At 45.5% G+C, this 26362-nt stretch overlaps 1 protein-coding gene across 1 annotated transcript in view; it reads left to right on the plus strand.

Annotated features, from left to right (window-relative positions):
- Positions 1-26362, plus strand: part of GAP43 (growth associated protein 43) — a 66783-nt gene that overhangs the window by 21156 nt on the left and 19265 nt on the right. Inside the window, exon 2 of the mRNA XM_051623593.1 lies at positions 15405-16026. Coding sequence (XP_051479553.1) covers positions 15405-16026 — 622 coding nt within the window. The remainder of the gene's footprint in view (positions 1-15404; positions 16027-26362) is intronic.

Below are 26362 nucleotides of genomic sequence, written 5' to 3' on the forward strand. Positions count from 1 at the left end.
CCTGGTCAAGTGTGAGGTGTCCCTGCTCATAGCAGGGAGGTTGGAACCTGATGATATTTAAGGTGTCTTCCAACCTTAACCGTTCTATGATTCTAGTATTGTTAATGGGTTAATAAATTGGACTGGTGAGGACCAGTCTTGTCACGTGACTTCCTGAAGAAGCAGGAATTATGTCTATCAATAAATTGTTCTATATTTTAGATCATGCTAGGAGAAAGCAAGCTGATTCCTATAGCATCTGAACTGTTTTTCCTCTGTAAACCACTGTGCTGGCTGTGCCCTTTCTTGCATTCAGCACACTCCCACTGTCTCACCTCCTGTTGCTTGTTTTATTGCTTCCTTTCCCAGCAGCACGAGTTATATCCCAAGGATGTAGAAATAATACTAGTTGTCATCACCATAAATCCTCATGCATTTGGCTCTTCTCCCAGTGGGCATGTCTTCCTTCATCTGGAAGCTCACCATTAGGACACCAAGAGCCTGGACAGAAACTCTAGGAGAACTTTGGAAGTGTTTGACAGCCTTCCACTCCAGCTGACTTGTCCTAGCCTGCTCCAGCTGTCCATCTTCTTGACATCTGCAGAAAGCTCCTTAATGTACTGAATCACATCTGGGGGAGGCTTACAGGAAATGGAGCAATCATAGACTCAGGACTGTGTTTAATAATCTGTGTGGTTTGCCATCTATCTATAGGACATCCAGCCATTCATAAGTTCCCTGTAGCTTTGTTTTTCTTCTTTTTTCCCCTCAGAGCTTAGCTATTTTCAACACCATCTATGTTCATGGCTGCAGCTTTTCATATTGCCTTTGGGAGTCTCATCCACACATTTATTTTTAGCTATATTGCTAATTATTATTTTTGTGAGTATAGTGTTTCAATATTCAAAAGCTGGGGAGACATTTTAGTCATTTCTCAGTAGAACAAATGTGAATTCAGAAACCCAAATAAGATCACTGAGTAGGGCTTAAGTGAGCTGGGAAGAATGATCTGGCAAAGAAGGATGGTGTGACAGGTGAGAGCTATTGATATATGAAGTAGTGTTACTAAGAAAGCAAAACCAAGCTATTCTCAACATGGATAAGATGCAGGGGCTGGCCGAAACTCTGAGAGGAACTCTCTAGTTCACCAAAGGACAAACTGCCAGAGAAACCCAGAGAATCATCTTTGGGGGAAATATCCAAAGACTGGTAAAAAAACCTGCTCTTGCAGGGTGGGTTGAAGATGAAGAAATCAGCCCTGCTGCAGTGCACAGGGAGGGCCTAGAGAACCCTGGAGACTTCTAATTATTTGCTCTTCAGTGAGTGATAAAGCAGTGCAGTGTGAACTGGCCCTCACTGACAGAAGGGGAAGCACTGCATATTTTCTGGTGTAAGATCTTCTGTGTGTACTTCCCAGAGCTTTCTGTCTGGCCTTGGAAGGGTTCCTGAGGGAAGAAGGTTCCTATTTCAGAAACTCAGGATGAAAACTCTCTTTCCATATCACATTAGCAGCAGAGCAGAGAGACATGGAAGGAGCTTTGTGTGCTCTGCCTGCCTAGCCATCCCCTCATCCTGGGGATGACTCTTTGCCAGGGGGGCTGCTGAATAAAGCCCTTCATAGGAAGGGCTCCAGGGATGTCTGATGTACGTATAGTATGGTTGTGCTCCAGGGGCACCAGGTACAAAGTGATCTAAACTGTGTGCCTGGGGAAAACACATTACAGCGTGCAGGGCTTTGAGGCTACTCCCATGCTTCCTGACTGAAGAATGGAAAAAAGCCAGAAGACTTTAGAACCAAAGTTTAAAGCTTATTGAAGCCCTTTTTAAATAACCACTTAAATATGGGAAACCCAGGGGGTGAAAAAAATGGGAAGAAAGAACAGCCCTCCTAAGGCAGGAAGCTTAAGAGAAGGTTTGGCTGACTACTTAAATGTGGCTGTGATATACTAGCCCTTATAACTGGTGAATCCAAACACTTGTGGCTTTTTTTCCCTAGCACATCTATTCAACATGTTCCTGTTGTCTGGAGGTCTTTATAGCACTAACTTAACAGTGTCCACAAAAGGTCTATAGCAGCATGCAGTGCAGGCTTGCCTGCCCCCTCCCCCTTTTTCAATAGGGCTGTATACAGCAGAGGAGCAAAGTAGGAAACAAAATGGCTTGAAGCCACATGTGCATTTCCCATAGCTCAGTGCCAGTCTCTAGAATAAGTGATTAAGTCCTGAGGCTGCTGAGTCTCATGTTCAGCTGCCTGTGGCCCCAAAGGATCTTTCCAATCAAAGCCATGTCTGTGCTCTGGGGACAATCCCACCAGAAGGATGGGAGAGTGGTATGGCACAACATGATGCCTTGGGTGCTGTGCCAGTCAGGAGTGACAGCTGCAATCACGGGCCCAATTCATCAGCTTTACAGACATTGGAACACACTGATGTTACATAAACTGGGCATGGTCTCAGGCAGTCTAGCCCAGGTTCATGGGTGGAATAAGCTGTGTCATAGAGGTCCCCTCTGGGGACCTTTTCAGGTTCTGACAGACACTTACACCTTTTTTCAGGATGTTCTCATCCTGCACTGACAGGGGAGTGTAGATAAGAGCACAGTTTACATATTGCACAATGCTCTACCTTGCTGCAACCCATGCATGTGAGGTTCTTGCAATGCTACAAATGCTAATTCAATGAGGTTCAGAGTCCCTCTGGAACGTAACAATGTCTCTCCTCTCGTGTGTTGTTTGGAGCAGCAGAACACAGAGGTCTTGTAAAAAATACCCCTAGTGAAAATGCCACTGAAATAAATGAAATTACACATGCCACCATCCATCATTGCATTTGGCATTGAACTTCCAGTAAGATCTCAGTACAACTGTTTGTTAATAAGCCTTACAAACTTTGTAGAGAGATGGTCTAAGTCTTCTCACACCTTGCTGTAAATCATCAATATCTAAGAGTTCATAGTGGGAGGACTAACGTCTCCTGTATTTGCTATCTTAAGAGTAGGTTCAGCTATTGCTGTTCTCGCTTGAACTAGTGACTAAGGAGGTAAAGATAAAGGATCTCTCTCCTTCTGTCTCTGCCTGTACTTTAAACACACAAATGGAATGAGGAAAAAATGTAGGCCAAGAGCGTATTCACGGAAGGTTTCTATAAGGTCTCTGACATCCAAGACACGCTGTTACTGTGAAGAATTCAGATCCATAAGAGGAGTCCATGTCTTACCCATTTCATGTGGCGAGTTTGTACATATGTTGTCATGAGTGACCTATCAGCCACCTTGGAGATCTGTGGAGCAAATATCAACACAAATGGTACCTCTGGGGTAAAGGTGAGTGGATAGAATAGCCAGAGCAAGCCAGAGGAAAAAGTACATGTGGATGCACAAGGGCATCTGTCTCTGGGTCAGTCAAGCTAAGTTGAGCATGAATATCAACCACACAAACCAATAAACTGAGCTTTTGTGATGATCAGAGGCAGCACTCGGCCCCATAATTCTCTGCTTCCAGCAGCAAGGCTGACACCCTGCCCTACTGGAGCAGGGGCTGGCGTTAGTGCTGTCAGGCAATTCCACAGTGTAAGAAGCAGAGCCAGTTTGGGCTTGCAAGGAGAGGCCATGGCACCAAGATCCATTGAATCCATCAGAACCAGAAGCTGAGAAAAAGGCAGGTGCCCCAGTGAGGAGATAGAGTCTATATCAATAGGTAAAAGCCTTTGCTGTGGATTCCTGCTCTGGGGATACAACATCCTGGTTCACCTCTGCAGTGGGGTTGTGGGATTGGTCTGTCTGGAAAAAAGCTTAAAAGAGGTTATGAGACCATAACAAATTACGAGAGAGGATATCTTAGAACTGTTTTAAAGCCAGTTACAAATTACATAGACCTAGAATTCTGGTAGCTTGGACTTTGCTGGGGCAGCTCTGGTGATTTGAAAGATTTTACTCTGCTCCCTGGGGAATGGGGAAGCAGTTGGCTAAAGGTGGTGCTGGGGTTAGGCTGGGAAACAGGAAACAAGAAAAACAAAAGACAAAGTTCTGACAAGCAGAATAATGAACAGTTAGAAAGGCAGTACTGGCTTTACTGTCCTTCCCAGATTCTAATCAAGATTCCTTGTTGCTACCTGCTTCAGATCACCCTGTCATTTCAGATGAAATGCACATTCCTGTCTCCTCTGAAAGTTCAACTGCTGTATGTGGCTGTGGGCACAGGTAGCAGCTACAGGGTTTCACCCCAGCAATAGCTACAGTTTGGGAGGAGAGGGACCTTTTCTCCTTTGTGCAGGGCCTACATATAAAACAGTGGAGAGTGAAAGGTCCTCTAGAAACACCACTGTTCAGATTATCTGTGGAGAAAAAGTTCATTGTAGAGCAGTGTGGGGAGACAGATGAGGCTGGTGCATAGCTAGAGCATGTTCCTCGTTGAAGCCGTAGTTAACATGAGCATAGCTGATGGGATGATCTGTGACAGTTGAAAAGGATATTCATGAGAGCACCTTGCCACCCCCGCAGCACCACAGCAAAACTTCAGGTTTAAAGGGAAAAGGGCCTTTTATATTTTAAAAGTAGAGTGACATAGAGCTACAAGTGAAGGGAAGGACTGAACAACCTTCTTTCCCCATCTGGATTTCCTCTTTCATATCTCCCTGCTGCCTTGGAGAAGCTGCTCCACCTCACTTCCCTCTTTCCCTGTCCAGGATGGGGAAGGAACAGGAAATCAGAAAAGCTGTCACACATTAACTCACCCACATCCAAATCATCCTGCTTATTGACAAGGCCAGCTCCCCAGCAGGGCACTGGAGAGGCTGACACAGGGTTCTTGGGACCACTACTAGCCCAGTGCACACGGAAATGACAGCCAGGGTTGTGCAGAGAGGTGGCATGGGCCAGAGAGAGCACTGCCAACACCTCTTTCAGCTGTGGCACAGTCAGTCATGCAAATCTGCTCCTGGAGACTCTGCTTGGCTATTTAGCTGCCTGTTTTTTCTTGGTATTTCCTGCCGTCATGCCCTTTGGATGTGGATCAGTGATTTTCTCCCTCCTTTGCACTCTCCCTTTCCCTGTATCACATCTCTGTCACTGTGCCTCTTATTTGTGTCTCTTCCCTTCAGTGCCTTGGCTTTGGGCAGATTTTACCTCTCTTCCCCTTTCCTTTTCTCCTCTCCATTTGGTTCCTTCATTCTACTCTTCTCTCATTCCTTTCCTTCTCCACCTTGAGCTCTGTCTTCTCCCTCCCCTAGCCTTCTGCCTTACTGGACCAGGTCCTCGCAATGCCCCTTCCACCCACCCTGGCTTTCAGCCCCACACCTCCCCTTCCCTTCCCACCCACGTGGTGGCAAAGCTTGGGGCTGTGCTGGGGCAGGAGGTTGCTGCTGCAATAGCAGAGTCCACCCTCCCACCCAAGCTGCTGGGAATTAGTCTGTGCCTTGCTTGTTTGCTTGACTTAAACAAACTTGCAAAGGCTTTCTCAGAAGATAATTGCCCCCATTTCTAGTGACATAAACTAAAATAATAATAGTAATAGTAGAATAAATACAGCCCTGAGCTTACCATCAAGCAGAGAGGGAGCTACTTGATGCTTAGCTCTCTCTTATCACTGGCTTGAGAGACTTCATGGTGTTGACAGTCACTGGCAGAAGGAGGTTCCAGAGATTCAAGGTTAACAGGTGTGAAAACAAGCAAGTTAAAAAGAAGGTTCTGAGACTGGATGGACTTGAGGCTTGAGACTTTCATTGTTACTCTGCTGGCTGCAAAAAACCCAAGCAAACCAGGGAGGAGCACAAGCAGGTGCTGAGCTAGTGACAGGGCCTCAGACTAGTTGCCCAAGTATTGATGGTCCCAGCATGAAATTCCTCATATTCCTAGGTGCAACCAGGAAAGGTCATGGCAGCCTCAGAGACCAGCAGTGAAAGGGCTCACAGTATTCATGCCTGCAGTTTGCTCAGGTTGGCTAGAAGTAGGGGTGCTCCCCATCACCAGAGCTGGGTGCATCCCTGTGTTCCCATGGAGAAAATGGGGTGGAAGCTGCAGGACACAAGCTGTTGCTTCTGGTGGAAATGGCTCTAGAGGCCTTGAATAACCCCAGACTCTGGGGAGGCTCAGCAGCTGCCTGCATCAGATCTCAGAGAAGCAAGGCTGAGCTGTAAATTAGCCTCTGGCCCTTGGCTGCAGCCATAGCAGAAACAAATGTGTCCAGCCCTCATGGGCACAGGCACTCTGAGCCACCAGATGTTAATGACAATTCTCTGAAAATTTTTGTGGAGTCCAAAATTAAGCGAGCAAGAAAGAAAATCAACAAAATGAGACTAAAAAGTTGAGGAGGGAGAGATACCATTAATTCAGGGTTTCATTACCTGCCCATGGTCAGCAGACCATGGGATTCAGAGCCTGAAGGCGTTACGTTAATTCACATGGCAACAACCATCCTTGCCAGAACTCCTGAACAGGACCACATAAACCACATAATTTGAGCCTGGATAAAATCTCTCTTCAGTCCAGTGACATCTATGCTTGTGTTTCTGTCTTAGCCCATCTGCAGCAGAAACAACATAGTCATTGAATGTTCTTCTCTAAAGAAAGCATAGTTCAAGGGAAATTTTTCACCTGCTCCTTTTCTTGAATTTCTTCAACGTGGGCTATTTTGGGATGGTTACCTTCCTGCTTCCTTTCCAGGCTTTGGTCCCTTGATCTGAGCCCCTGCTGGCTGGCTCCTTCTGGAGCGACACAAGTACTTCCCTCCAAAAAGGAGACTAGGCACAACTGACAGCAGAGTATGTGCCAGGATCCAACCTGAAGCAAGAGCATGGATTCTGATTATGCCAAACATTCACAGCCTTCAGCACAGTCCACACAGACTGTGTGCCCTCAAGTGCCCTTACATGCTTAGGCCGTACCCTAGGATATACACATGCCCTTGACATTAACTGTTAAAGCATCACCGTGGTAACCTCCAACCCAGTCCCATCTCTTTGACTTTCAGTGCTTTGACCTGAAAGATGACTGAATGCATTCTGTGCCCCACAACCACTGAAGTGCTCCACAGAGCCCAGATCAGACCCAAAGACCTAGACAGGCTGGAGACTTGGGCGGGGAGAAATCTGATGAAGTTCAACAAGGGCAAGTGTAGAGTTTTGCATTTGGGGAAGAGAAACCCCATGTACCAGTACAGGTTGGGGGCTGACCTGCTGGAGAGCAGTGTAGGTGAAAGGGACCTGGGGGTTCCAGTAGACAGGAGGATGACCATGAGCCAGCAGTGTGCCCTTGTGGCTAAGAAGGCCAATGGCATCCTCGGGTGCATTAGAAAGGGTGTGGTTAGTAGATCAAGAGAGGTTCTCCTCCCCCTCTATTGTGCATTGGTGAGGCCGCATCTGGAGTATTGTGTCCAGTTCTGGGCCCCTCAGTTCAGGAAGGACAGGGAATGCTTGAAAGACTCCAACGCAGAGCCACAAAGATGATTAAGGGAGTGGAACATCTCCCTTATGAGGAAAGGCTGAGAGAGCTGGGTCTCTTTAGTTTGGAGAAAAGGGGACTGAGGGGTGACCTCATCAATGTTTACAAATACGTAAAGGGTGAGTGTCAAGAAGATGGAGTTAAGCTTTTTTCAGTGATGACCAGTGATAGGACAAGGAGTAATGGATACAAATTGGAGCATAGGAGGTTTAAGGTGAATATCAGAAAACATTTTTTTACTGTGAGAGTGACAGAGCACTGGAACAGTCTGCCCAGAGAGGTTGTGGAGTCTTCTTCACTGGAGACATTCAAGACCCGTCTGGACACGTTCTTGTGTGATGTACTCTAGGTGACCCTGCTCTGGCAGGGGGGGTTGGACTAGATGATCTTTCGAGGTCCCTTCCAACCCCTATGATTCTATGATTCTATGATTCAAAACAAGTGCTTTTCCTCAGTGATGTCCACAAGCCACTCTGCACCAGACAATGTGAGTCCCGGACATCTTTCTTGCTTCCTTCCTTCCTTCCTCCCTTCCTCCCTTCCTCCCTTCCTCCCTTCCTCCCTTCCTCCCTTCCTCCCTTCCCTTCCCTTCCCTTCCCTTCCCTTCCCTTCCCTTCCCTTCCCTTCCCTTCCCTTCCCTTCCCTTCCCTTCCCTTCCCTTCCCTTCCCTTCCCTTCCCTTCCCTTCCCTTCCCTTCCCTTCCCTTCCCTTCCCTTCCCTTCCCTTCCCTTCCCTTCCCTTCCCTTCCCTTCCCTTCCCTTCCCTTCCCTTCCCTTCCCTTCCCTTCCCTTCCCTTCCCTTCCCTTCCCTTCCCTTCCCTTCCCTTCCCTTCCCTTCCCTTCCCTTCCCTTCCCTTCCCTTCCCTTCCCTCCTTTCTTCCTTCCTTTCTTCCTTTCTTCCTTTCCTTTCTTTCTGTCTCTCTCTCTGTCTCTCTGTCTCTGCCTGCAAAAGCAGCGTAGGGAGTACTGAGTGCCTTTCTTCACGTAACCAGTGGAGATATAGGAGCTTCAAGGTGATAGATGACACCATAGCTGACCACCAGCTTAACAGAGACAGGGTGACAAACAGAAGAGAGTCACAAAACAGGTGAGGAGAGTATAATGGATTTTTTGAGAAGGCACACTGAAAAGATCTAAATAGGTCTAGCTTAGATTATTTTCTACCACTCTTCTCAGTCACTGTACACAAGTGAATAGCATCCATCCATCTGCCTGGCCATCATTAGTTTATTCCATTCCAGGCAGTAAAAAATAGAGGGGAAATTTCATACATGTGAGAGGATCTTGTAGAGAAAAGGCTTGAAACTCCATTGTTAGAAGATTTGAAACTGGAGAGCTGAAACCCTGCTAGTTATACCCTGGGGAACCATCCTGCATAAACCTTCAGAGAGATGAATTAACCTTTTCTCTCTCAAGGGTGTTTTACCCACAATCATCATCATCGTCTTGGGAAAAAAAGGCACTCTGTTTGTTTCCTCGCCTTGCTGACAGGTTGTGCAGAGAGGTGCCATCCTCCAGCCAGGTGTCTTCACACCATTTAACTGGGTTAAAAAAAGCTGTTCTCTGTGCTAAATTGCTTCCTCACTTCACAAGGAGTGAAAACCTTTTCTCTCTCTTGTGTGTCCATGCTTCACTCCTTCTGGGGAGACAGCTGGTCTTTTTTCTTTAATGCATTCTGCTTAAGTGCTGTCTCTGAGACAAATCAGGTCATGAATTGTCAGACCCACAAAAGCCTTGAGGTGACTCAATCCTGTGAAATCAGTGGGAGTCAGGTGCCTAAATTTCTTTGAGTCTGGGCCCATGTGACCTTGAAGAACATCAGTAGGAACATACACTGTGCTCGAGTCAAGAGCATGGGCTGAGATTCACCTTAATCACACAAGTACCACAGGCATCTAGTTGTTTCAGCACTGCTTCACCTAGCCAACTGAGGGAAAGTTTTCCACACATACCTTAGTGTGGGTGTGATGAGAAAGGAATTACTTGAGTTCCCTATATCTTTGCACTGGTTGTGTTTTTTTCTTAATAATCAGGTATCCTGTTTTCTTTGGGTTGTGAAGCAGGTTATTGGTGACTGTCACTGGTCCTCCTTATGTCCAGGCTCTGGCCAGTATTGATGCCTCCTCTCGTGAAAGCTGTGTCAGTTCTAAATCTGGACTTGTGATGCATGGCTTTCAGAATACCAAGAGACAGAAATGTGAATCAAAGGGCTCTGGGATTTGATGTCATATTAAAGAGGAGCTCCTATCTTAGGACAGAAAGGAGTGGGATACCAGGGTGATGACTGAGTGTGTAGCAGCTTGATCCTAGGATGAACACTAAGGAGACTGACACACGCTATCTATTGGTGGGCAGAGAAACATCAGGAAAGGAAGAATTGTAGAGAGGGGCAGAGGAGACCATATTATATTGAAAGACCTTTTAATGGAACAGTAAGTTCCTTCTTGATCTCTCCATCCCAGTATACAACGTACAAAACTATATGACTAGTTTTCCAAGTCCAAGCAATGAGGTACATCATAAGAGACAAGTGGACAAACAGCAAGCAAAGACCAAAAGCACTGAGTCCCCTCCTTTCTTTCTCTTTGCCTGTGTGTGTCTTCAAACAAATGGAATATCTGGAAAGCATCTACTTTCTCTGTTTCTCTTTTCCTGATGTACAAGCACGTGGAACATTTAGAAGGGCCTGAAGGTCATAGTAACACTTTATTCGTTCTTTACCATATTTTGAGCCCTCTGTAATCTGTGAGTTTGAAGTTGGAAGGTGGAAAGGTGGCCAGAGATTAGAGGTCTTCTTGGGATCATGGCTGCATGCAATTTCCAGATTCTTGGTACCTATGAATTAACCTCTGCCCCACCTCTGTCTTAAACATTGATTTATTATCTCCTTCTCTCTCAGCTATGTGAGAGCAAAGGAAATCTCACTTACAAGAACAGTCTGCCTGGAAAGGGATGTCCTAGAAACTTGGAGGTGTGGCAGACAAGCAGATGGAGATGGTGACAGGATCATCATCCCTCTGGGACTGGAAAGGTGTTGTGGGCTATATAGAAACATAAAAGCTTATCAGTGTTTCATAAAGGCAAGGCTTTGCATACTGGCTTCAGTCGGTATGTGGGATTGGTCCAAATAAAACAATGGACATGTTGGACTGTGTATGTCATTTTATACATCAATGTAGCTATGTATCCACCAGCCTCAGTGACCTCAAGTCCTTCTGCCACTGAAGGATCTATGATTTGTTTAACATTAAATGAAACAGAGGACATTTGCTCTCTCTAAAACGACAACACACTGCATGCACACTTAAAATACCATTAATATGTCAATATTAAGAACTAGTATGAATTTACTTTACACACAAATGTGTAAATGAAGGGGGAATACTGTTATAACAAACCTGTCCTTACCAGACATGATTCCTAGCTGAGCTCTAGATTCTGTACAAATACTAGTAATAATAGTCACATTATTCCAGCCACAGTAGTACAACCAAGATGTCATATACGCATGGCAGATACATAAGACAGATTTCGTTTTCCACTGAGATGCTTTTGAACACATCCCGGAAAGGCTGACTCACCCTTTTAGCTTTCCAAGGAAGATAAATTGCTTTCCAGGAGCTTCATTGTATACAGGTTATTTTTGAGCAGCTTCCTTAATTAAGGTTTATCTGCTGTATGTAAAATCTACAGATGAAGACCTCGTGTCTTTTTTTGTGTGAACATAAGCTTCCCTCTGAACAATCTGTTTCTCTCCCAACCCATTGTTATACAACACAACACACATACTATAGGCATATTGTGTCCTCCCCCAGAAGTAGCTGCAGGCCAGTAGCCTGAAAATAAGTAGTTTCAAATGCCTGGGATGCTTCAGTGGGGAAGGACTGAATAGAAATAGGATTCCTTAGGGCCACAGTCGGCACAGACAAACTATTAGTACATTTCTTTCATCAACAACCTGAAATTCCACCTCTGCCCCAGCTGCCTATTTCTTTTATATCTGAAATTATGCTGAAAGCACCTATTGGAAATACATCTTGCAGTTTCAAACTTTGTGATGTGGCTAGGGTTCATGATGGTGTCATCTCAACTGGGTTAATAGAACAATGACGTCATCAGAATAGCAAAGGAACATTTTAGCTCCGTAATGCTGTAGGTGCAATGAGAGGTTTCAGTCTGACCTCCCTGGAGAGAAAAAGTGCTCTCCCATTCCCTGCCAGATAAAGCTCATAGTCACAGCTGTCCATGAGTTAATGTGCCAGAATAGCAGGAAAAGCAACCCTGTGGCTGGCTGCTCCCTGGCCTCCTGCTAGCAGTGGAAAGGAGATAACCCTTCACAGGGCTGCAGGGCCCAGGTAGCAGGGTAACTCCTTTGGAGTCAGAGAGGCATGCATGCAGCAAGCCACACTTCATAATGGCTGTCCTGGTTGGTGTAGGAGGTGCATCGGGTGTGAGAGTAGCAAGGTCAGTAGCAAGAGAGATCTCCCTTCAGTCAATAGTTTTCAACTTTGTTCAGGGATTAGCAATGTTGTCACATTCACTAGTGGTTCTGCAGGGATCAGACATATGACCGGACCTTTAGGGTCTTGTAGTTATGTCTGAATTGTCTTTCCAGTCTCCCAACCCTGCTGCCTCTTGAATTTAGCCACAGTCCTGAATGAGAGAGTCAAAGTTAGGGCATTTAAGAGTTACACAGTGCTATAAAGAAGTAACTAGTTATCTTCACATTGCTGTGGGTACATGGTAATGCAAGCATACTCAAGCTCTCCTTAAATCTGCTAGTCCAGGTATTAGTAGTTATGTTGCCACAGCAACGCAGGACTTACTGGAAGCTGCAAAACTTGCATAAGAAGCCGGATGGATGAGTGTGTGCAGAGCTCTGCACTACCCTGGCTGGATCACAGCTGTTCTGTGAATACACTAGTTTAAAGGTATTTCAGATTCACTTCCATCACCTTGTGCTGAAATAGGCCAAAAAGCTTACCTCAGATGCTGAATAACACGGCGCAGAGTTAGCTATGTGAGCAAAAGCCATACATGAATGGTTACAGCATGCCAACGCCTGCATTGTCTTTGCACATAACCATCACCTGCTCTCTGGTAAGCTGGCACGAACACGAAAGCCTGCTTTCCATACCGCATCACTTAATGCACTTGGGGAAGTGTACACGTAACTGCTTCAGCTGTGCCCCTGTGACAGTTTTGTCCCTGGGCATGGCCAGGAGCATGAAAACTCCTGGAACTGAATTCTGTGTATTAGTATCAGTTGCATATAATTTATAGGCTTTTTCACTCACCCCCTACATAAGCATCCTGGTGCCTAGTCTCACTCCTGTATCTCCTGCTGTATGCAGACCCATCCTTCCCCACCCCTGCACAGCTGTGTGGAGCTCTTCTTTTCCTTGATGATTTGGGGCTGCTCTTTCCTTGGCCACCACACCCAATCAAGCTCACCCCTATTTACTTCGGGACAGGTCCCAGGTGAGCATCAGTGCTAGGGTGAGGGATCCTGTGCTCACTGGGGACACAAGGGGAGATAGTGGGTACCACCTCTGACATGCTAGTGGCCAAGCACTTGGTACCCGGGCACAGACTGGCTCACACGTGTGTGCCTGACCCTGTCTCACTCAGTGGAAATGATCACTTCTGGTCTGTTTCCCAGTGATGACTGCCAGTGGGGCCAGTCCTCTCTCTCCCTCTTCACAGGCATAGCGTTTCCAGAGCCACATGTGCATGCTGCAGTAGCTTCTTCCTTATTCCTGCTGCACTCTTTTTATATGTATTTATAGGCTTTCCCTTCTCTCTGCTCTTCTGGTCCTGGGCCTTTTCCCAGATGACACCCCTCCGTTGAAATGGCCTAAGGAGCTGCTTCCTCTTCCCCCCCAGGAATAAACACTGTCCTTTTCTACTATCTTGTTTTCTTTTGTGACCTGAGCCAGTGTTGGAAAACAGGTGCAGACAGCAAAAAGGCCAGTGCCCCTGCTTCTGAGTAGCTCTTTTGAATGCTTCCCAGTGGGAATATTGATAGAATAGTGTCCTTTCATCAATATGCAGCAGAGCTGCCCAATGGCTGCTAAATTACTGGGATGGAGCATGGTATGTTCTGTTGTTGTGGCTTGGGCCTAACATGACAACAAAGAACCAGCCACGTGGCTGCTCACTCAGCTCCTCCCCCCCTCCTACACACACGCACTGGGATGGGGTGGACAAAGGCCAACTAGAAGCTCATGGGTTGAGACAAAGGACAAGGAGGGTTCTTCACCAATTTAAGGCCACAGGCAAAACAGACTCAACTTGGGGAAAAAATAATGATTTAATTTCACACTCATCAAACACACCCAGAACACAGACAACACACAGAGCAGGGCTTGCATGTGTTACCCCACCCCTCCTTTCCTCCCGGGCCCAAATCCCTTTGTTCCCAGTTTCTCTCCCTCCTTCCCCCCAGCGGCACAGGAGAACAGGGGATGGGGTTTAGAGTCACTTCACAGGCTGGAAGAAGGAAGAAGGATTCCTTACAGTCCCCCCCTGCTTCCCCACGGGGTCCCTCCCATGGGAGAGAGTCCTCCACGAACCTCTCCTTCATGAGTCCTTCCCACAAGGTCTGGAGCAAGCTGCTCTAGTGTGGGCTTCCCACAGGTTCACAGACTGCCTCAGGAACAGTCATGTCCCTTGGCATGAGATCTTTCATGGCTGCATAATCCAAGTCCCCTGGCTGCAAATCCACATTCACCCCTCCTGGCACCTTCAGGGAATGTTCCACCACGTTCCTCCATGAGTGCAGGGGGACAGCTACCATCCCGCCATGGGTTGCAGGGGAACTTCTGCTTGGGCACCTTCTTCCTCTTCTTCCTCACCAACCACCAGATCTTCAATTTGACACCACTGTACCTCTCCAGCTTTGCTCTTTCTCCACTGCTCGCTCTGCTCAGGCCTCGTATCTGTTCTTTTGTATGTTAATCACAGAGGAGCATCCACTGTCTCTCTAATGGCCCCTTGGCTGGGTTTGGAGCAGGGAGAGCTTCTCAGCTTCTTACTGGAGCCACCTGTGGGGCCCCTCCCCCACTACCAAAAAAACTACCAAACTGCCACATCTGTGGATTCAGTGGGGTTTTACAAGCTGAGTGTTACCTGTCTGCAGCAGACCACCATAAGGCAGGGGCTCTGTTTTGGTCCCATTTAAGACTCTAATGCATGGCGTAGGTCTAAAAAATATGGGGAATGCCTGTACTTTCTTGCAAAACTGAATTCCCCCCAGTAGTCGGAGAAATAATAATCATCAGCTGATATTGTAAAGACTGATATCTATCTGCCTATTATTCCTTCATTGAAACTGTGAGATGGGAGCAGAGGCAAAGTGCTTGAAGTGCTTGCAGGCAGGGCATTTGTGAGGAGTATATCATGTGGATATCTGTGTATGCCTGACAGCACGCATCTGTGGTGGGGCGGGCAGCAATGCTATTCTCTGTTGGCAATCCAGAGCCAAAAAGCTATAAAGGACAAAACACTTGGTGTCATTAGAGTCACACACCTGTGAAACAAGGTGTCATTAAAGAGAAACAAAGACTTGAAGGCAAAAGTGGGTTTGGAAAGACTCTGAAAATCCCTCTCTGGAGAGTGTTTTGAAAATGAGTAGGGGAAAAAAATGGTACATTTCAAAATGAATGTGAAAATAAATCATGGGAATAGAGACAGCCCAGCTGATGCAAGCCTTTCCACACAGCCAAGGTGCTTTCGGTATTGCTGACAGAGATGATGAGGTGCTTTAAATTCCTTTTACAAACTCCCTGTGTCTGTCCAGCCTTTGGATGAAATTAGAGCCACCTGGTTTCAAACCCGTACCAAATGGAAAGGCTGCTTAGAAAATTGTCACTGGTTAGCAGCAGGGGAAGGTGGGACTTTCATGATTAAATCAGAGCCTGGGCTGCATATGGAGAAATCTTAACTTATCTCCCTGTTTTCTCCTCTGCCCTCCTCCCTTGTTCTTCAAAGGTTGAAAAAAATGAGGATGGGGACCAAAAGATTGAGCAAGATGGAATCAAACCAGAAGATAAAGCTCATAAGGCAGCCACCAAAATCCAGGCCAGCTTCCGTGGACACATAACAAGGAAAAAGCTCAAGGGGGAGAAGAAGGGAGATGCCCCTGAGACTGATGCCACCGACAAGAAGGAGGAAGGCCCTGCTGGAGGAACAGCTGAGAACAAAGAGAGTGAGGCTCCCACTGCCACAGAAGCGGCCACTGCTGACAGTGCCCAGCTGGAGGAGGGCAGCAAAGACAGCAGTGCGCCAGCAGAGGAGAAAAAAGGGGATGGAGCTGCCGACAAAAGCTCAGAGCCGCCAGCCCCACAGGCTGCCACTCCTGCTGCCTCCTCTGAGGAAAAACCCGCTGCTGCCACCACCGCTGAAACGGAAAGTGCCACTAAAGCTTCTACTGATAACTCGCCGTCCTTGAAGGCTGATGAAGCCCAAGACAAAGAGGAGCCTAAACAAGCCGACGTGCCTGCTGCTGACACCACTGCCACCACCACCCCTGCCGCAGAGGATGCTACTGCCAAGGCAACAGCGCAACCCCAAATGGAGACAGTGGAGAGCAGCCAAACCGAAGAGAAGACAGGTGAGTGAATGCCTCGCTAGGGAATGGGCCTCTCCAGGAATGGATACATCCTTTGGTCTCTTGGGAACACATCTGAGGTTGGCCAGCAAGAGCTGGTGTGGGGGTTAGACTGAGGGTTAACAAGGGAATCCCGTTGCTGGGTTTTAGGGGTGGGGAAGTTGCATGTTCTTGCTCAACACCCTCTTTCCTGCTTCCTGGCAGCTTCTGGAAATACTGCACATCTTCTTGAGGCTTCTGTTCCTCTAAGTGGAGGTGCCATCCAGTCCATTTTCCCATGGTGGTGGGAGAGTGTCAGCCAGCTGGGAGGCTTGGAGATGCCTGGGAGTTCTCTCCAAGCTCTGCATACAGTAAAGAGGGCAATGAACCTTGCTGGTTACACTAGCACAGGCAGCTCCAGTGGGGCAATAGAACAGCCCAAGCTGATACCAGCTCACTGGAGACTGCCAGCTTGACCTGTAATTCCACAAAACAAAAGCATTCTCATACTGCAGAAGGCCATTTAGCCTTGCTGGTGGGAGGGTCAAGAAGGCACCAAAAGGGTCTTTTTTCCATCTGTTTGGGAATGGATGAGATTCCTGCTACAACCACATGGTAGTCAGGAACATCTTGTTATCAGCATGGCTTGTAGTTACATCCACACCAATACTTCTAGCCTCTGTACTTGGAGTAGCCCATGACAGACATACTTGCATGAAGCTTTTAGACGTGTCAGCTGGATGAGACCCATGTTTTAAGAGGATCAAGTAGAGAAAGGGAAGATTAAAGGCCCTGACAGCTCAGTGAGAGTGGATGGAAGAGAAGGTTGAATGCAAACAATCACTCTAGGAGGTGTTTTCAATTCTTTGCTCTTGACAAAGTGTAACTCAGCTTAACTAGTTACCCTGGGAAGAGAAAAGTTTTGAGAGGCAAAAGTGAACATTTTTGACAGAAGCATAGTGTTTGCAAACCATAAAGAAGAGCTGTTCTTGAACTGTGATACTGAGCTAGGTAGAAAATGAGTCAAAGACCTGAGGATAATTTTGCTCTTGTTCTTTACCTCCCTTATGTTATCAAAGATAGAGAAAATAAACTAACAAAAAAAAAAAAATAACATCAGAGGTAGGCACCACATGAAACTCAATCAAAAGACTGTGCCAAGCATAACTGCCCTTCACATTCATGAGACGTTCAGTTGTACGGAGCATTCTGCATTCGTCAACTTGGGCAAAAATGTGGCATATCACCCTGGTATTCATAAACAGCCTGAGATAAATGTTACAGAGCCTCAGCATCCAGTCTTATACCTACTGACATTACTCCATCATTTCATTTGGTCTACTACTTCTCTTCCACAAATTACAATTTCCATTTTCTAATTAGACTTCCAAGCTTCATAGCTACCTCAAGGCTTGAGATGACTTTGTTCCTGCTCAGTAAAGTGACCAGATAGGAAAGAACAGATATCCAAAAGTACTGGAAGAGGAGTTAATGCAGAACATTTATGATTTAAGATATGGACGAGGAGGGCAGCTTTCCAGAGTGTGAGTCTAAACTGAATGTACACAAGAAGAAAGGGTTGCTGGTTTTACCTCCTTTCATTTAAACATTTCTCAGTACCTCCTTTCATTTAATCATTTTTAGAAATAAGCCTTGAAATTGCATCATTCAAGTTGACTTTTTGTTGTCCAGGTTTCTAGTCCTTTGTTCTTACTTTGTGTGATGAGTTGAGTGGCAAAATAAATGTCATGTGATTTGTGAAATCTAATTTGGTATGCTGCATGCTGTACTTGTTTTTATACCGGGGCAAAGGTATAAACATCAATGGCAAAAATAGGACAGTGAATCAGTATTTTGGGGTCCCCTATACACAAGATAATGAGTGCTAATTACCTCTCCTTTAAGACTTAAGATACCTTATTCCTAAACAAGAATAGTGATTTGGCTTTGAATTAAAATCTATATTTATTCAGCTGAATCTGCTCTAATGGATAGAGGTAGGAAATTCATAGTAGCAGGCTATTTAATTATTTTTTAAATTTTACCTGTTTTGAGTCACCAGTTATCATAGAATGGTTTATTTTTATGCAGTATTCTAAATTATTTGCAGATATCTTCCCCATACTCTTGTTGACTTCAACATCATTTTAACTGGCCAAGCATTAATATCCACATCATCTGAAGTGGTCATTTCAATGCATGATTAAATATGCATTTGCACATTATACTGTTACTTACGTAAATATCCAGCCAACAGAGTAAGTTGGAAAATCTGCAACCAAATTTATATTTTAAAAACGAATTTTTAGTGATTTGTTTGAGTGTTCAAGTCTAGTTTGTGCATCCGTTTATACTTATTCAATATGCATGCAGTAACACTCAAGTTTACCAATGTTTGCAGAAAGCAAACATGGAAGGTGTGTGGCTGCAGTCAAACTGATGGTCTCTTTAAAATGTTAATGAATATAGATTTTTTTCCTAAATTCCTATTCCAGGATGATATAAACCTTTCAGTCACAAACTCGAACAGCTGGGTAAGTGCCCCCAGAGCCATGCAAGAAAGAAATGCAAAAAAGATTAAACAGGCCTTCTTGTCCATCTCTCCGAGGATGCGGGGTTGTGTTGTGCAATACACTCCACAGCACAATGTTGAGAGTAGTAATAAGCTGCTTTCTCCCAAAAGAATATTCCACCAAAGAGCATCATCACAGTATAAAAGTTCCCACAGTCAGGAAATATTTCCTGACAGAAAGCCTATGTCTTCCTGTTCCTGTCTTCATCCTGTTGTTCCCTCTCATCTCTTTAAACCTCTCTGTTTCTCTCTTGGTACTTATTCTTTCCATGGACTTAAAGACATTTGCCATGTCTCGACTTTTCTCCCAGTCATCCCTCAGGCAAGTGCAGCACTGGTAGTTGCTGGCATGGCTGTGATAGTCGTTCATGAAAGAAGGAAGGCTACCAAACATCTGTTACTCCAGTATCCCTCCAGTCTGGGGACAGATCCTCTTTCAGCTTCATTGGTCCCCTTCTCCCAGAAGTCATCCCCTTGGCTTTCAAAGGTCATCTCTTATCATTTCTGTGATCGAAGACTGGCACAGTAGTATGCAGTGTCAGGGTGCCAAAAATAAATCAAATTGGCTCCTGGCCAGTGTCATTGGTTGGCTGGTTGCCATGGCATGCTTGGCTGCTACTACTGTGAAGCATGCCGACCGTGATACTTCTGTGTGGTGCTGTTCATCTGCCTGAATTTTACTACAATGGCTGTATCGTGTTATCTGTTCAGATCTTCCCTGGTGCAAACACAAGCAAAAGGCAAGGGCATTTCATTTATATCCAGAAGAAACTTCTGCCTCTTACAAGGGCAGGACAAAAATGAGAGAAGAGGAGATAGGAGTAACTAACAAGATAAAGAGAAGTGCATGATTTTTAATGCCTAATATTTAGTGTTTCTGGAGTGGAAGAGAAGCTGGGTGAAGCTGGGTGTTTCTTCATGCCAGCCAGAGATTCTTTGACAGCCCTCAGCTCTCCTTGTTATTGTTCTACATGCTCTACCTATCTCTTAATAATGGCTTAGGAAACGGCTTCAAACAACTGTCCTGCAACCAGTGTTAGTTGATCTGGAGCCCCAGGCATTCTTCTTTGTACAGCAGGGCAGTTTCTAAGCAATCCTCAATGTATTAAAAACTAGATGGAAAAAGCAGATGGATTCCAACCTGGCTAAGGCACAAAATGAGTCAGTGGGCTTTGTTCACTGGCAATGAGAGATTAATGTAAGAAGGACAATCTCTTAGCTTTTCCACACCTTTTGGTGGGTGACTTACATGCCAAGAAAGTGTTCTCTTATCTAAGCATCCTTGCCAAGACTTATGTTTATAGGCTTTCTTGTTAATGATCAAACTTCTGCCTCTTTGGTGTTGCTATTATGCTTAGAGAGGCTCCCTTAGATGCCAACCTACTCAACAGGACAAAATGCAAAATGGTAGGAGGGAATTTATACATTACATATGGATCTGGCTTGTATTGGCTTAAATCCAGAGAGTCTCCATCAAGGTTGCTGGAAAGAGTCTACGTTAGCACAGCTTTGAAGTGAGATCAGCACCCAGCACAGCAGACTATGGAAGAAGATGGGCTACTGTGTGCCTTGTGGGGAGGAGAGGAGGTGAATGTCGTACAATGTTGGATTCTCTTTGTACTTTCCCAGGTTTTCAAGTCTCACCTCCAAACTTGGCTAGCTGTCACACCAAAAGCACTCTCAGATAGTCAGGTAAGAATACAACAAAGCCCGGAAATATGAAAGAGTAAATTGTGCCTAAGGAAACAAATGGATCCTCTTTTGTCGGGAAATGAAGAATGCTTTCTCCTGCTTGATGAAATAGCTTTACAATGGAGCAGTTTCACAGCTGAAATGAAAAATCATGCAGATGACAATTGCTTTGCATGTAAGCAGCCCAGTAGTTCCCCCAGGACCCTGTATCTGGCGAGCTAGGAGCACTGGGAGGCACCATCTTCCCTTCTCTTCCTCAGAGGGAGCAAGTCCCGACTGATCCTTTTTCATGGTTTAGAGTTGAATCAGTTCTTTGTTTTCAGTTCAATCAGCTTATTGATGAAGGATGCTACTTGCTGCACCTAGGGAGCACTGACTAGATAACGATTTGGAAAGGAAGACTGTCTGCTGTCATGTACCAACTAGAAGGCACAGCCTGCTCAATGCAAGAGGATTGCAGCTGTATAACTGGTATTTTAGTCTTGGCCCATGGGTAGCTGGCATGAGGCAGAACACCCTCATTGCCATTCCTGTTTCACAGAAGCTTATCTCTGCTGCTACACCTGGCAGTCAGGGAAAGCAATGCAAATACAGTAGTCTTCCCATGACTGCCCCAAGGGGAACAACTGGAAGCAAGTGTGCCAGCATTTTCTTGTCTATTGTACTACTCCAGCAACAAAGGGTGAATATAAATGCAATCTAGGTTACCTGTCACAAGCTGAAAGGTGTCAAAGTATGTCAGCTAGTGCTCAGTTGCTCTGAAATTTTTCATCTTTGCATTGTGTCTACATGGATATAAGCATTACATTTGTATTTCACAACCTGTTTTGCATTACTGCAAATAGCCATTTGAGGGGCAGGGTGAGGAAAAGGAAAGGTCACAATTTTCCAGAGAACAGGAAACCTACACACTACCTGCTATAGGTGCAGGATTTCCTCCTCTGTTGCAGTGAAATACTGTCTCTGGTCCCATGTGTGCCTCAGGTCTGCTATTTTCTAATGAGATGCATCTTGCTCTGTTACAGGTGGGAACTGTGCTAGTGGTCTAGTGGTGAAACAGGATCTGACCTTTTTTAATGAAATCTTAGGTGGCACTAAGCATATTTACCTATGACAATGTATGGGACGACACTAGAAAAGGCCTCTTGAAGAGAGCAGGTTAACCCCTCTTTTGCACTCAAGTACGAGCTCTTTCGAGACCTCAGTAAGAAATTCATGGGCACTCAGGGCTGGCTAATTGGTTTATTTTGTGAAGGATGGAAATTACTGGAAAGGTGACAGCAATCATTTGTCCCTTCTGGTGTTGGGAACCATAGCTGTTGCAGTATCGGCCAAGCCACTCCTCATTGATAATGGCACACTGCACTGCACAGAGTTCCTGTTGATGAGGTGGTTGGCCAGCCTCACTCTTCTTCACACCTTTATAGTAGTCTTCCAACTGAACAAAGCTATCAGTTTTGAACCTGTAAAACACTGACCTTTCTAGATGGTATACCAAGGTTTGCTGAGAGCATTACACTCTTATACATCTCCATAGGAAGGAGCTCCTACAAGTAGTACATACAGAAGGTATTGTTTAAGGCAGTGCATACTAATATCACAATGTGTGCTCGTAGAATCATAGAATCATCAAATTTTTTGAGTGGGAAGGGACCTCGAGGATCATCTCATTCCAACCCCCCTACATGAGCAGGGGGACCTCCCGCTAGACCAGGTTGCTCCAAGCCCCATCCAACCTGGCCTTGAACACTTCCAGGGAGGGGGCATCCACAACCTCTCTGGGCAGCCTGTACCAGTGTCTCACCACCCTAACAGTAAAGAATTTCTTCCTAATCTCTAAATCTTCTCTCTTCCAGTTTAAAGCCATTCCCCCTTGTGCTATTGCTACATGCCCTTGTAGAAGGAGCATGCATATGTAGTTGGGTAGTGGTCACTCACGCTAACACACAACTTGATACAACCAAAGCCAATGGTTACACTTCACTTAGATTTGGCTCAAAATCACTGTCTCCTCATTACAGTATTTTCCACAGTGAACCACTACAACTGCATTCGGATCATCTTCAGAAAATGCTCCAAAATCCCCAAATGTCACAATTTTCCAGGAAGGCTTTGTGCTGTAAACGATAATGAAATTTTCTGCTGAGAAGGGGTCATATAGCAGACCAGTGGACAGAATAGACAGATGGACAATGAAATTTAAGAGGCAGCTGTTTGCTGTAGCTGCCAGCAGTGCTCTGCGCCACCACCACTGTCATCTCTTTACACTAGGATCAAATAGGCTTGAACTTTTCAGATAGATACAAGCTTTCAGAGTATCATCTGGGATTTACAGCTCCAAGGAGCAGTATTTTTAAGAGTAGCAGTACTGACTCGATGGTACAGATGACTGCCATGTGCAGAGAAAAGGGATTGGGAAAGTTCACCAGGTCACTACAATCGGATTCATTACACATTCCTCAAGAGCTGTAGAATAGGTGCATTAATGCTAGATTATCAGTGGCAGTGCAGTGATCACTTCCAATCTCTGTGGCAACTCCATGGACTCTGGCAAGATGAGGTTGTACTCCCAAGGGTTTATGCAAATAACTGGTAGAGTAACATAGATATTACCAAGCCAGGTTAGACCTAACATCCATTTGTTGTACTTCTTGTAGTGGGTAGTGCCAAATATTGCTGGGGGCAGATTGGGGATAAACTGTCCTCTGCTGTCTAGGATTTGGTTTAACAGTTAGAGCATGGTGCATTATCTCTTTTGATGCTAATTATAATTGTGACTTTGTATGGCACACATATAAATGCATAATATCTGATTGACTAAGCATCAGCAGTTTCCTCAGCTTCAACCATATGTACCATGGCTAGAAAGTTCAGCAATGAATTGGCCATGGTTACCTTTCGAGGTAATACTATATTTTATACAAGTTGGCTCATCAGCCTGTCAAGTGGATATGGGGGAATCTACCACTTCCCTTGGGAGACTATTCCAATGTTTGTCCTCATGGTGAAAAATGTACTCCTTGTGTCCAATCAGAATCTCCCAGGAGCAACTTATGCCCATTACCCCTTGTCTTTTCCATGTAACAGGGAGTCTCTGTCTTCTTGGTAGCCACCCATTAAGTGCTGGAACTTCGTAATAAGGTCTCCCCAAAGCCTTCTCAAGCCTTTTCTCAAGGCTGAACAAACCCAGTTTTCTCAGCCTCTCCTCATATGGCAGGTCCTCCAGTCCTCTGATCATCCTTCTGGCCCTTCTCTGGACCCCTTCCAGCCTGCCTGCATCTTTTTTGTAGAGTGAGGACCAAAACTGAATGCAATACTCCAGGTGTGGTCTGACAAGTGCTGAGTAGGGCAGGATGATGACTTCTTTATCTCTGCTGGTGATGCCCTTGTTGATGCAGCCCAGCATCCTGGTGGCTTTCTTTGCTGCTGCAGCAGCACACCATTCACTCATGTTGAGCCTGTTATCCACCAAGAGCCCCAGGTTCCTTTCCACAGGGCTGCCCTCCAGCCAGGTGGATCCCAGCTGAATTGTACTCCAGGGTTATGCATTCCACCTCCAGTTCTGAGCCTCCAGTAGTAGCCTTTCACCCCCTCACAGACCTGTGAAAGACCAGTGTACTCCAGCTCCATTTGAACAAGTTTCCAGCCACAATGCATTTCTGAAGACTACATTCATGCTGAAAGCTTGACTTAAGGAGGGCTTCCTCACTCCCTAGCTTTCCTCTCTGTTGTTGTTGAATGCCTTTCAAGAAGAAAAAGGAGGAGACACTTAAAAACAATTTTAAGGAAAATTGTATGATGGAGAGTGCTGATATTGTGTGCTTAGCTGGTCTCTGAAGGGGACTCAGTTGTGGTTTTGCAGGTTACTAGAACTGTGACTTTCTTCCTAGCTCTGTATTCACTGCTAAAGGCTCCCTTTGCATATCCTTTAGCTCTGATGTCCTGTACCATATAAAGAGCCTCGGTTTTATCATCATCAAATGTGAATATGATCTGTGGAAGTGTTTCTTTTTTTTCCTTCTGTGTCCTTAGGTACATCACTCTCAGCATGGGGCACTGGAACAGAGCTGAAATTCTCAGCTGAGGTCCTGGCAGCCAGGAGCGCATGTTGGACACCTGCCCCTTGCAGGGCTGCAGAGTAGTTAGGAAAAGAACTATGGAAATCTGGATGGGGCCCAGAGATGTAAAAGAAAATGCCCTTCTCCTAATGAATGGAAAATTGAGACTCAAGGCTTCATGTAAATAAGTCTTAGATAAAGGTCATAAGGTCCCAATTATCCAGTGTTCAAAGGACCACACACTTTCCATCTGTACCTTGAGGCAATAGCAAATGACTCCTCTTTTCATTATGAAAGAAAGCAGAAGGTGGAAGACACTATTCAACCTCTCCATCTTCCTTCAGCAAAACACAGTAATTGGGAATGCTAGTAATGATAACCAGACATTACCTGTAACCTACAGGGCTTAATGAAGAAGAAAATCTCTCTGACATTTGGAAGAGCATCCAAATCCCAATGCTAAAGTGGTGCAGTGCTGCAGAACCATAGCTGACAGTGCGTTGCACATACAGGGAAAGAGCGAGACTGTGACCATTCTGCAGGAGCATTCCCCAGTGCTGCTGACCTTGGCAGAACCATCTTAGCAGCTGTGAAAAATGTTTCACAGACCTTACTGGATAGCCATTTGAAGAGATGGAAGGTGGAATAAAGGAAAAGTCATTTGAAGTCGGGATGGTGGAAAGTACTTCTAAAAAACCCTTTACTGTTATTAAAGGCTTTGGGAACCCACTGATTTGGAAATGGCATGAGCCGCTAAGAGGGACGTGTGAATGCAGACTTGTGTGGACTAAGTCCATAACTCCCTAGGTTTTAGATGAGTACAGGACTCCATTCCATCACTGTGGAAATGAAAGAGTATGTATTCCAGCTTAGACACCCTATGTTATCTATCCCAAAAATTTATCTTCCAAGTTCCCTTTTACCTCCCTCCTTCTTCCATTGCTCTGTATTTGGAGGCAACACTCACTAGCCGTAGCTGCATCTACAGGGCTGAAATCGAAGCTTCACCAATGTATATAAGGCTAGGCTTTCACCTGTGATTTCAGCATGTGTTGCAAGCAATTCAGGGTAATCTTCAGTCAATGCTGCTCTAATGAAGGGTATACCACAGGAGAGAGCAAGTCCTGGGCTGGAGCCTGTCCCCCTGCACTTCAGAAAGATATGTGAGTTGAAGGAGTCTGTCACCTTAATCTTAGATCTGCTCACAGATGGTTGATATGTTTCTTCCCCTGGGAACACTCAGTGCAATATTGTAATATTGGTCTTCTGCTTTTCCTTGTGGTCAGAAGGGATGGAAATCCCCCACATTCACAAGGTCTGACCACGGGGCTGTTGTGAGGTTAGCTTTAGTCAGGCTGCTAAAATTTATAGGAGCAGTAATTCTGTCTGCCCCTTTGCATTCACAGTCCACTTAGTATTCAACTGGGATCCAAATGGTGAAAGTGCAGCCAGAGGCAGTAACTTCTTTATTGCCAAACAGCGAGCAGGCATAACTGCCACTTAGATATCCTAACCTTGTACCACACCTGCTCAGTTCTGCACTCTGTCCCACAGTACAGCTCCTAGTGTTTGGCATAGACATTCCGAGTGCTGCAGGTTTGCAAGTCAGTGGGAATGGTGGGTGTTTGAGAGATCTTTCAACAGTGTAAACAGTTTTGACACATACCTTGAAGCTCACCTTTGGGGATAAAGGTACTCTTTGCACAAACCTTTCCCAGCACTACTGCCAAGCCTTCAGTGGGAGACTTATCAGCGTGGCTAAACATGGTGCCAGGCACAGGGACTGAGATGTGAGGCCCAGCAGGAAGGCATGGGGAAGAAATGAACAGCACTGCTGATGAGTAGCACCACTTCTCTGAATGAACAGCAGACTTTTGTCTCAAGAGATACTAACCCAGCAGTGTTCACTGCATTCAATAAAGAGACACAAAATGAGAAAGAAAACATTTTTTTTTTTGTGCCTTCAGCTAGAAACCTTATTCATGACCGAAGCCAAATGACTGTGAGGAAGATAGATGGAGTCACTGGTTCTTACATC

The sequence above is a fragment of the Apus apus genome, chromosome 1, assembly GCF_020740795.1.
Source record: "Apus apus isolate bApuApu2 chromosome 1, bApuApu2.pri.cur, whole genome shotgun sequence".
In the NCBI taxonomy this organism is placed as follows: Eukaryota; Metazoa; Chordata; class Aves; order Apodiformes; family Apodidae; genus Apus; species Apus apus.